The sequence below is a fragment of the Centruroides sculpturatus genome, unplaced genomic scaffold (assembly GCF_000671375.1).
Source record: "Centruroides sculpturatus isolate CEXI.00-Female unplaced genomic scaffold, Cexi_2.0 scaffold101, whole genome shotgun sequence".
Lineage (NCBI taxonomy): Eukaryota > Metazoa > Arthropoda > Arachnida > Scorpiones > Buthidae > Centruroides > Centruroides sculpturatus.
Genome location: NW_019384361.1, coordinates 1,044,800 through 1,057,297, shown reverse-complemented (window position 1 = coordinate 1,057,297; position 12,498 = coordinate 1,044,800). Strand labels below are relative to the sequence as shown.

The 12,498-nt window shown below is 31.3% G+C and overlaps 1 protein-coding gene and 1 long non-coding RNA gene across 2 annotated transcripts in view; both read left to right on the top strand.

The window, feature by feature from the left end:
* LOC111641287 (chloroplast stem-loop binding protein of 41 kDa b, chloroplastic-like) overlaps positions 1 to 3,180 on the top strand; it is a 5,404-nt gene extending 2,224 nt beyond the window's left edge. The window contains exon 2 of the mRNA XM_023387441.1: positions 2,808 to 3,180. Coding sequence (XP_023243209.1) covers positions 2,808 to 2,866 — 59 coding nt within the window. The 3' untranslated portion in view covers positions 2,867 to 3,180. The remainder of the gene's footprint in view (positions 1 to 2,807) is intronic.
* Positions 3,181 to 9,564: 6,384 nt separating this feature from the next.
* Positions 9,565 to 10,917, top strand: LOC111641044. Its single transcript, XR_002759351.1, has 2 exons — positions 9,565 to 9,721; positions 10,098 to 10,917. It is a non-coding gene; the product is annotated as an uncharacterized LOC111641044 (long non-coding RNA).
* The last annotated feature ends 1,581 nt before the right edge of the window (positions 10,918 to 12,498 follow it).

Sequence of the window (12,498 nt, the reverse complement as noted above, 5' to 3'; positions counted from 1 at the left end):
GCCAGAAGTTTTTTGGGGGTCGCCAAATATTTATGAAATGCATTATGCCTGCATGCTACATACCATACAGTGTACATATAAAGAGTGAAGTGCCGTCACTCACTGTTTAATTGCAATTTCATGCAGAAGATTCAAGGATTTTCCTGAAAACGATCTTGGTTGGATTCGTGATCCATTTTCCTACGACATATGCAGTTCAACTCTTCAAATTAGTGAGAAAGAGCAATTGATAGATTTAATTAGTGATTATACTCTTCGAAATCAATTTAAGACTCAGCCTTGCCAAAAATTTTGGCTATCCGTGGAAAAGCAATATCCCGTTTTATGCAAGAATGCCATCAGGGTTTTAATACAATTTGCATCAACGTATTTATGTGAAACTGGATTTAGCAAACTAGTTTCAATAAAAACTAAATACCGCTCGCGTTTAAACCTTGAAGATGATATGCGAATTGCAATTAGCAACATACATCCAAACATCGATGAGATAATTAGAAACTTGCAGCCACATACATCTCATTAAAGGGAAATATACTGATTTTTATGTTATACAAAAAGTATTTTCTTAAAATTATAAATAAAATTAATATGAGTCAGATATGATGATGTTTTTATTTGATGAAACGAAAGAAATGCACGAAATATACATCGTATTTGTGAACATTTATCTCTAGGGGGTCGCCAAAAATTTTCTCTCTACAAAAGGGGTCGCAGTCGAAAAAAGTTTGCACACCATGGGATTAGATCATAGGTTGGTAATCTATGGCAAATGAAATAATTTTTAATTGCATGTAGCAGGTTTTAGGCTCATAGTACAGAAAAACATGAGCATTGAAAAGTAATGCTGAAATATTATATTCATAATTAATTTGTTAACAGTTCACAACAATCTTCTGTCCATTTTGGAATTCCATTTATTGTGTGTAGATCACAATATCTTTATTAGCACATTACTGACAGATTAAACTTCAAAGTTCATAAAATTTTAAGTTTGTGATGTGTAACATGAGCTACATAATAGAACACAATAGAAAAGTAATTTATAAGGTTATCTTTTGTTGCTCTTTCATAGTTATTTACTACGATAACAGTTATTGACTAAATAAGATGCAACAGAAATAGTAATTTGTTTTTCATAAAATCTATTTGTGATTAAAGGATACAAATATGTAATGCATATTCTTTCTTCAAAATTATATACTGTCCTAAAGGGTACTTTATTTTTATTAATGGCATCAATAATTCATTAATGAAAAGTTTATTAATTTATTTCTGATTTTAAAAATGGTTAAGTTAGAATAGATTGTTCTTAAATCTACTAGGTATGATACAATGGTTACAACCAGTATACCATGGCACAACAGCTGATAACCACTGCTTAGAGTTTTCTTCCAAACTTGTTCAAATTACAATCAAATCAATTTCTTTTTAAATCAATTTATATAATCAGCTGTTTTACAAAATAATTTTATCAGAATAGAATTTTATATATATACAGTGGTGCCTCGTATAACATACTTTATCCGTTTCAGGTGCATGTCCGTTAAGTGAAAAGTCCATTATACGAAACCCATTTTCCCATAGAAATACATGTTAAAACATATAATTTGTTCCGCAGTATAAAATAACCATACTGTACCATGAAAAAAATGAAAATGGAGCAGTCACCAATTATGCCGGGTAGTCAGATGTTGTGAGGAGGAGGTGGAGGAACACTTACTTCACACATTCATACAGATACAGACTTTTTACATATTGCAGCAGGTCTCTTTTTATTATTTTTTAATCGGAGTCAGATTCAGGAGAGGCTACCGGAGCTTGCAGGGTCAACTCCTCTTGTTCCATTCTTTGTTTTTTGGCAGCTTGCTTCTTGAAAAACCATGTCCAAGGTGGTCTGTTTCTCTCTCTTCTTCAACACCTGTCGGAAATGACGGGCAAGAGTGTCATTGTAGAGATCATTGATCCTGTTGGCCTCAGCTATGTTTGGATAGTGAGTGTTGGTAAACTCCTGAACCTCTCCCCATTTGACAAGGNATACGAATAATTCTTTATTAATTAAGATCACTAAACACTTCTACGAGCTACTCTCGCTCCGTTTGTTTTTTACAACCTCTTTTCGTCCCGCCACCTCGGCATCTACACAATTACATTTCGTTTATTTGAATCGTCAACATATACTGTATTACATTACATTTAATGTTTATTTAAATCATCAACATATATTACATTACATTTCTACTTCAGATATACTAATAATACATTCTAATAATACTAATATATCCTAAAAATAGCAGATTGTCATTAGCAACGGCAAAAGAGTGGAAACATCATTCGCACTTGTTCGCATAAAGATCGTTGTTCGCCTCACGTAACTGCCGAATGAAAAGTCCGTTGTTCGCAGCCAGTCGTTGCTCGAGTCACGTAACGGCTAAACAGAAAGTCCGTTATTTGCAGGTCCGTTATTCGAGGCGTATGTTATACGAGAGACCACTGTATATATAACATTTCAAATTATTCTTTTATTCATTTAAAGCAGTGATAAGAGTCACTGGCTTAATATAGTCTGGTAAGAAAGATTACAACACTTTTATTTTTAAAAATTCTTATATAAAAGACAATTTTTGCTATATAGAAATCTATAACAATTTTACTTTTTTAGCATATATGTAATTATAATCTAATATATTTAAAGTTGATATAATTATTGTTAATCATAAATAAATGTTATATTGATTTAATTAATTATTAATATAAGTTATTTGTTTCACATAAATAGTTTTAAAATACAGTTGAACTTTTTTTTTCAGCACATCATGAAAACAATTGCTTTCAAGAAAAAACTGTTAATAGTCATGAAGAACTGTGAATAAGAGTACTTACAGTATTTTTGAAGTAATCTTTTGATATTGTTTGAAATTTTCATTTAATATTGATATGCTTATATATCATTTATAATATGATACAATTGCAAAAATCTTTTACTTAGTCAATTTATAATTTGTATTGCATTTTTTTATCAGAAGTGAGGCCAAAGTATATTTTACAATTATTGCTCTCTTTTATACAGGATTCCATCATATTCAATACATATTTTATATACTTTTTCATTGAGAAATATGCAAATGAATAATTGTATATGTTTAGTAAATAAAGTGTTTTACAATTTTTTTTTGCTATATAAATGTTTCATTGTGCCATAGAAAGGGAAAGTAATCATTTTGTTAGCTGTAAAGTTTCTTCATCAATAAAGAGTAAACAGTTAGTTTCAAAGTTCATAATATATATTAAAGAATATAGGCAACTGGAAATATTTGGATACAGTATATATATACTGTATATTTCTTATTACTTTAAATGAAATTCAGTCAATATCTTGATTATAAAAAAATTAAATGTTATATACAGTGGAACTTTATTCAACTCGAACAGAACCTGGCCCAATCCAGATGACAAATAACAGATAATCTAGAAGACTTTTAACAATACAAATAACACAGTTTATATACATTTTATTTTATATTTCTAATCTCTTCTCCATTGTAACAACCACTTTTTTCATTTAGACATCATTTTCAGGTGTTTGCTTTACTTCACAAAAGATTGAATGTGGCTGAAAGTCTGCAAAACAATAGTGACAGTGGGTATTGAATGAATAATAACTTGTGAGGTTGCAAATGATAGACTTATTAATTAATATCTTGACAGTCATGAGCAGCCCAACATTTTTATTCAACAGAAAAGTAGCAGCTTTTTATAATTGAAAATCTTAAAAGATTAGAAAAAAATTAGATATTAAGTAAACTCAAAGAATACTTCCAAGGAATGCATAACAATCAACATCATATTCCAATTCATAGAAACCAAATTTATTCTTGCAAGCTTGCAATGTTACACTTAGGCAAGAATGTACTTAGGAGATTTTTGATTTTATAGGTTTTTCCATATGTCTATCTTTCATAATCCATATAAACTGACAATCCATATTAATTCCACTGTATTATTATAATATTTAGGCTATAAAATTTAATTGAATATTAAACATTAAATAAAATATTAAAAAATCAAAACTTATCTATTTGGGTTTTTAAGAACTATAAAAAATTTTTTAAATCAAAATTTACTTACTAAATTGTTTTATAAGTTACATAAGTTAACAAGGATAAAACAAAAATTAATATTATATTACTTTATATGATAAAACAAATACTGTACTATGCTTTAAAACTTTTTATTATATAGTATTTAAAAATATTGGCTAACATGCTATTAAAACAGTGTGTGTGTTACCATATGCATTATATATTATAATAATAATTATGAATTATAAGTAAGTTTATAAATTATTGTAGGTATAGAGTAATAATCCAAATAACAAACTTCAAAAATTGAAGTTATTTATATATATTTAAACAAAAATATGTATATATAAGTAATAGATATGTATTATATTAATGGTGCGGTTTTTTTATATATTCTTTTGAATGTCAATTTTTTAAAAAAATTATTTCTTCAAAAAATTGATGAAACATCACAGGTTAGATCTAAAGAAGTATACGAACGTTTTTTTGTCTGGACCACATTTTATCAGAGACAAAACTTCTGAGTGAAAGAATAAAGAAGATAACACTCAGAAGTTTTGTCTCTGATAAAATGCAGTCCAGACAAATAAACGTCGGTTAACTTCTTCGGATATAACCTATAATGTTTCATCAATTTTTTTGAAGAAATAATTTTTTTTAAAAATTGACATTCAAACAAATATGTATATTTTTTTAAATGACAATAATAATTGTTTTTTTCAATAAGCTAAAAACTTGTATGGATGTTTGTATAAATGTAAAATTTTCATTAAATCTGATTTCACTTAAGATATATTTCCCATAGCCACTCTATCTCTCCTACCCCTTGAATTATTATCACCAAAATTCAATAGCATCAAAGACCCATAAATAGAAGTATTTTTGCCAAATTTCAAAATTTTTGGTCCATAGGATTCTGAGATATAAAGAAAAGTACAGGCCAACACACACATTCATACATACAAAATTATATTCCTTTACCTTTGGTATTTTTGGAATTGGGACCTTTTAACATGAAGAAATGCCAGACAATCGAACTTTGGCTTGTTAAAACATTTTTCCTTTATAGTTGTAAGCTTATTGTGTCTAAAAAATTAATTTAATAATTATCTCAATTAACTAGTTGGTAGAGACATGAGGCTTATCAAACTATAATGGAGCAAAGTAATCAAGATCACATTGAGAAATTAAGAATTTTATTAGTGGAATGCATTTCAGTCCTCAATAGACTCTTCTCAGTCACAACAACATAAATACAAATACCTGCAATATTCAACATAATAGTAACAGGCTACATGGTTACTCTGTAACTGTTTGCACCTCCATTTGATTACAATTTCCACTCCCAGAAATTTGTAATCGTAATAAAACCAGTGTTTTTAGAAATTCAAGTTTTACTTCTTTTATTTAACTTTTTTTTAAATAAATTAACTCTATCTTTAGAATGCATCAAATCTTTTAAAATTGTAGAATAAAGTTAAAAAATATAAGTAAAAAGTATCCTTTTCTAGAATTTTAATTTCTAGAATTATAAATGTATATTAAAAATTTAATTTTAAAATTTCAACAAACTTTTTAAAGTCTAAGGCTTTGCTTTTATAATCCAAGTTGTGTGAATCTAAATTTTTAAAAGATTAATTATTTTACTTCACTGCATGGCAATATAATTCACTTGTAATGAGAAATCTGGATTAAAGATTTATCATTATAATCAGAAACTTTCATACTTTCCATTTCATTTCAAAGAACTGAAGATGCAGAAGAGAATCCTTGAAATGTTTTTTTTATTAAGAAGTTCTAGGCTTGTCTTATTCTAAGTCAATTTTTATATTAATTTAGTTTGTAAAGTAAGAAATTGTTTTGAATATGGATGTCAAATTACAATTATTATTTAAGTTTAATATGGATAAAACCTTCTGTATTCACTCCTTTATCCAAAACCACTTTTCTGTAATTTACAAATTTATTATCCTAGCACTTTTGGGATTTTTAAACCCATATAAACAGTCAAAATAAAAAAATCTCACATTCAACAATATCAGTCAAAAAGTAACAATATATCATCAGTTTAAAATATATCTATCTTCTAACACAAAACTGCCTTTTCCTAATTTATTTTTAAAAAATAACCTCTGCTCCCAACTATACGCTCCAATGGTCATTTGTATTACTTCTGCTTTGGTCCACCAGAGGTGCAGATTTCTATTATATATTTTTATGATTTCATATTTGCCTAAGTATGATTCGAGCTAAACAAAATGCATCATAAACTTTGGTGCTTGATTAAAAAAAAAAAAAAAACTAATCTGCTGCTTTGGCGACCCATCAATCCCAATTGCTCGAACGGGTTTCGTTAAATTTACAATGAGTGAATATAGTGGTGTTGTAACGCACCGTTTACAAAAACAAAAAGAGGTTACACAATAGTAGGGTTCAAGTACCAGGCCTGGACTTTCCAAATAAAAAAAACAATTGCCACCACAGATACTAATTGACAATAAATATAAGTTTTATTGACCAAAAAAAACAATGGGTTAATTGTCCCAACAGTAAGTTAAATAATTGAAAAGTAGCAACAAAAATCAAAATGATCAAAACAATTATAATTTAATAAAAAGTAAAACATCTGGATACGAGTCCAATTTTTCTTGCCATGTCTAATCACCAGGAACAACTATTTCCATTGCAGAGACAACCTTTCTTTAGAGGCTATGCCTCTGCACAAATATGTAAAACAGTTTAAAATGTCCACAGGTAAATACTGGCACAATTAAAAATATAATATTTGTTTGTAGAAAAGGGCTGGCAGAATTACAATTTAATAAAAAGTAAAAACATCCTGGTGATTAGACATGGCAAGAAAAATTGGACTGGTATCCAGATGTTTTACTTTTTATTAAATTGTAATTCTGCCAGACCTTTTCTACAAACAAATATTATATTTTTAATTGTGTTGGGATTGTCACCTGTGGACATTTTAAACTGTTTTACATATTCGTGCAGAGGCATAGCCTCTAAAGAAAGGTTGTCTCTGCAATGGAAATAGTTGTTCCTGGTGATTAGACATGGCAAGTAAACTTGGACTCGTATCCAGATGAATTTTATATTTTATTAAAATGTAATTCTGCCAGCCCATTTCTACAAACAAATATTATATTTTTAATTGTGTTGGGATTGTCACCTGTGGACATTTTAAACTGTTTTACATATTTGTGCAGAGGCATAGCCTCTAAAGAAAGGTTGTCTCTGCAATGGAAATAGTTGTTCCTGGTGATTAGACATGGCAAGAAAAATTGGACTCGAATCCAGATGTTTTACTTTTTATTAAATTGTAATTCTGCCAGCCCTTTTCTACAAAAAAACAATTATACTTATAATATCCAAATCAACAAAACTTTTATCTCCACCTCAAAAAGATTCTACAGCAAAAAGATACGATTTCCTCTAATTTATCACCGACGTCTCTACCACAGCGGTCACCTGAAGCTACCTACCTTTGTCGTGGATGTGCCGCCTTTTATTCTACCTCGAGTGCAGCTCCGCACTGTCTTAATTTACATAAGTTGTCGTTACAGGATCAGGCACTGATGCAAACTAAGTTTTCTATTTCTTTTATGGTTACTGGTGCTTAGGAGTTTGTCCTTAACTAAAAAGAACCCCGAAAAGAAAATAATTAAATAAAAATAACGCCCCAAAACATAAAATAACGATCGGACATTGACTCCTTTATAGTGTTTACTTTGTTTCTAATCAGTTCATCATTTCAATCACTTGTTACATCGCTGCCTACTCACACGATTATGTTTTCGCTGTAAAGAGGAGTCGGTCTTGGTTACAGAATCACCGTTTCGATTTTTACGGAAAACCGAAAAACACCACTAAAAAACAATATGCGTTTTTTCAAAACTTTTTTGACACTATTTAATGGGTGAAATTTCGTGTGGGCTCGAATTAAAACGAAATATTCAGTCTTTTTCCGCACGGAAAATTTTCAAATCAATAAACTGTGGTTTAAAAACTTTACTTACCCGCTGTTACTCTGTTATATATTAACAGAGGGAAAGTATAGCGATTAGTCAAAAATAAACCCCACCGAAGATCTTTATATTTTTGGACTCTGGACCTTGAATCGTCGAGGAATGCAAAAAAAATCCCGGGGTTTTTTCTGTATGCGTGTATGTGTGAGAACGATTTTGTTCACTCTATTTGAAGCCTAACAACTATGTTTTTTGTCGAAAATTTCTGAAATTTTTCAGATAGGTTTGTGTATTATGGGGATTGATTCTAATAGCTTCTACTTTACTTAATTAAGTTTACTGGTCTGGATGAGCCGGGATCAAATTAGGGTAATCGAAAGACCCCAGAAATTTTTTGCGAAGTGAGTGTACGGAGTATAGGCCTGTGCCTTACGTCTTTTCTTGCCCCCCCTTCGCCACGTGGTGGGTCCGACTCGGTGGAGAGGAGTTATGTAATTCTGGGGTGTGTAACCGTGTGTGGGAGTTTTATGGTAGGGTGTGCCTCGGGGGAGAAATGCAGAACGGAAGTGGAGAGAGAACGGGGAAGTAGGAAAGAAGAGTGGTGGTGAAAGTGAGTGAAAAAAATAAAAAGACTGTGCAAGCAAGTCCGTGGGAGATTTCAGAATTTGGAACTGTTTTTTACCCAGGGTGAAGGAGAGGAAAGGATATGACAAAACCCCATTTCTGTCGGTATGTTTCTATGTCTTCATGTTACGTGTGCTTGATCAGTTTATTGTCGGGAGATTTTTGTTAACGTTACGCGATATACTAGATTTGTCGGACTCATTATTTTTCCTGTGTCTCATCTTTGTTTTAGGAGTACTGTATGCTCCCAAGTATATTAAAGGAATATTTTGTAGAATTTGATAGTTGTCTTTGTCCAGTCCCCATCGAGTCCAGTGGATTTTCCCTGATAAGCATCTGCTCCACCAAGCACGCTTGTTATAAATTCTCCCCCTGTAGAAGCACTTACGTTTTATCGTGTTGATTCATTCTCACGCTATTTTACCCTCACAGGCCTATCTGTCAACGTTCCCTCGCCATCCTGTTCCCGCATGGTCCAGGCAGAACATTCGATGGACTTGATGAAAACGTCCTCTTAGTGCCCACGGGGTACAGAGAGTAAAAACAATGAAAAAACTTATCGGGGTTTTATTACCATACTTTAATCACTTTAATGAAGTGTAACATTTAAAAATCAAAGAATTTCTGTCAACCATTGTAATTCTGATTCATTTTTTAAACACACGAGAATGTATATAATAAAATTGACAGCATCGGTAAAATTTTTTGTCACTGGATATTTATGAGACGTAAAATTATTTCCAATTCTCCAAGAAAGCAAAATCATCAAAAATATAAAATGATTGTACAATATTTTAAAATCTATTTTTAATTAATTTCATTAATTTACACAACAATATCGTGAAATATAACAATTATTCCCTTTTATTTGTTTCATCCTTGAACAATGAGTCAAATTAAACTAGTGGGTTTTATAGAGAAGTAGAACTAATAGTTTCGTATCCATATTTTATTACTTCAGTAAAGTGTTTAAATCTACGATAAATTATTACCAGTATTTTCGCGTTCAAGTCGAAATAATTCGTCAAGTTGTGACGTGACGTAAGTTTTTGCATTCGAAACTGTAAACATTTTACTTATAACTTTTTTATTTTTGATTGTTTCCTTTCTGTGGAGCCAAAAACGCATTTTCCATACCCATATGGGGCAGCCAGGCTCACAATGGGAGCGATGGCGTGATGAAAGACGGGGTTGACATAGCTGGATTTATCACCACCACTGAAAATTCATGTAGTGTTTTCCACTGGAGGAATTTGATCTAGAGTCACCCCCAGCTTTAAGCTGACCCTATAACTGCATTTCGGTCTTAACCGTCTTTATTTGAAATTAATTTGTTATGAAATTATTTGCAATTATTTTTAAAACTATTACGTTGTTAGATGTTGTAATTTGGCATTCTTTCTATCACGTCGATTAGGTTTATGAAAGTAGGAAGAACGGAATTTTCCTCTTTAAAAAACGGAAAACAAGTGTACAATTTCAGTAAAATGCACAAAATGATACCTTTGAGAAATGTTCATGCTAAATATATTCTATTGGTGACGAATAAGAAAAACATATTTATTGTTTACGACTTTGCGTGCGAGGTTGCCGATAACAATATTAAATATCAATATTGGAAATGGTGCGACGACGAATGTTTGGAAGTGTTTGAAAAATCAAATTGTTTTAACTGTAGTGAAAACACAATCGGCATCCTCGTATTTCGTCCTATGTATAAATGAATAGATGAAGCGGACGTGTTCCATATTGTTTATAACCAGACTGAAGCGAACATAATGAAATCGGCAAATCTGAGATCAATTATGGAACCGTACTTACCAAACATCAGATTTCTAACAATACCACCGGATCGCTTTAACCGTTCTGTTTTGCCAGTTGTGAAACGAAAATTATTGGCAGATGAAGAAATTTAAGGCACAACAAAATCATTATCAACGACATCTATATCAAATCTTTCTGCTACTATTTGCAGAAATAGAGAAAAGAGAAAATACTGTATATATGAGAATCGAAGTTCCATGAAAACTGATAAAGATTCTTGCGACCAGTAACACCCGATTTCTGTGTAAAATAATTGCAGAACACAATTGCTTCGTTATTAAAATTATTTTTCCAATACGACATGCCAAACACTGCAGTTCTGTAGAAGGTACTGCAGTTATTGTGGATGATGTTAATGTTTCTAGAAAGCACTCATTTATTAATTAAAGAAAATTTTCGTGATGCCGAAGGAGGTGCAATAGGCTCATTTTGTATATATTTAGAAAAATATAAATCATACGAAATTACTGCTCGGATTAAAGAGAATCATATTATTCCAGAAAACAAAACACGAGTGATAAAGGACAGCCATTATTAAGTCCATCTGTATTTCCCTAATCTCGAGAACTGTGTTAGATAGATGAAAGACAAGACCAGATATGAAAACCTTAGGGTTGTGGTCGCAACATATGGCACGCTGAAGGCTTTTGGTGGCACGGCCTAGAGAATGACTGTTAGAACCGAAGATGAACTTTTTTACTTTTCTATTTTATTAATTAACTGATCTGTGAGTGGGTGCTTGCAAAAAGGATGACGCAAGCTCCTCTCGTTGTTATTTGAGTGGCGAGGTGTGTGGCAACCCTATGGAGGGGACTAGATAGTTTTAGTGGTCGGTAGTGTTGTTCAGTTACAAGATGTTTTATGATTTGTAGTCTTGTTTATCTACACAGTATAAATAAAAATGTAATGTCCGTTTGTTCCTAATAGCTAACCTCCGAAAGTTCTTTACCGATTGTTTTGAAATTTTCACACAACGTTCCATTCGAATACGGGCGTGTTTTTATATAATATATATGTCGCGAGTTAATAAAAAAAAATTTATTTTTTAATTAAATCTCGTAACAGCTGGCGCACATACAATTTTAACTTAGTACTAGTGCGTGTTAGTTTTTCTTAAACAAATATTTTTCGCCTGGAAAATGATGAAATATTTAGCTATAAAAGTTTGAAAATTAATTAATTCGTATTTACAATTCCATATTGTTTGTTTTTTTTTTTGACTATTGCCATATAGTTCAAGAGACATTTCTGAGAACGAAACTTCGGTTAGAGACATTAAACTTACAGGAGATGCGCTCTCTTAAAGACATTTTCTCACGATCCAACTACGTGGTAAGAGTGTGGATACTACCGCATACATTTTAATCAGAAAAATATTAGAATTATTTTTAAAGGTAATTTGATGTTTAAAGAGGAATTAATCTATAAGAATAAAAATGTAATGCTCGTTTGTTCAAAATCTTAAATCTCCGAAAGTTCTTCACCGATTGCTTTGAAATTTTGACACAACGTTGCATTCGAATTCGCGCATTTTTATATAATTTAGGTGTCAAAATTCCTCCCGCATGGGAGAGGGACAAGGATTAAAGCTTGCCCTGAAGAACTCGGCTTCTATTATACTATTTTAGATGCGGTTTTTTTGTGTTCTTGATTGCGTTTTAATAGGGTACGTCAAGAGAATGTACACTAAAAAGGGATTTTTCGATATCCCCACGCGCGGGAATGTATCTATTATACATTTATAATAGATACATTTTGAGCCACAGAAACGCGTAGCCGGGTCTGCTAGCTGTTTAAATAAAATTGTTAATGAACCTCGGTGTCTATGTTGAAGATTTAACTATTATGACAATTAGAGAAAAGTATTTGGCGGCCTGACGTAGAACGTGATTAGCCTTTACAAATATTTAATATGGAGGGCTTACGACCGGATGACCGAGCGCTCAAGATGAAGGAAAATAGAAAATTTCATGTCCATAAAAGATATGTTTGAA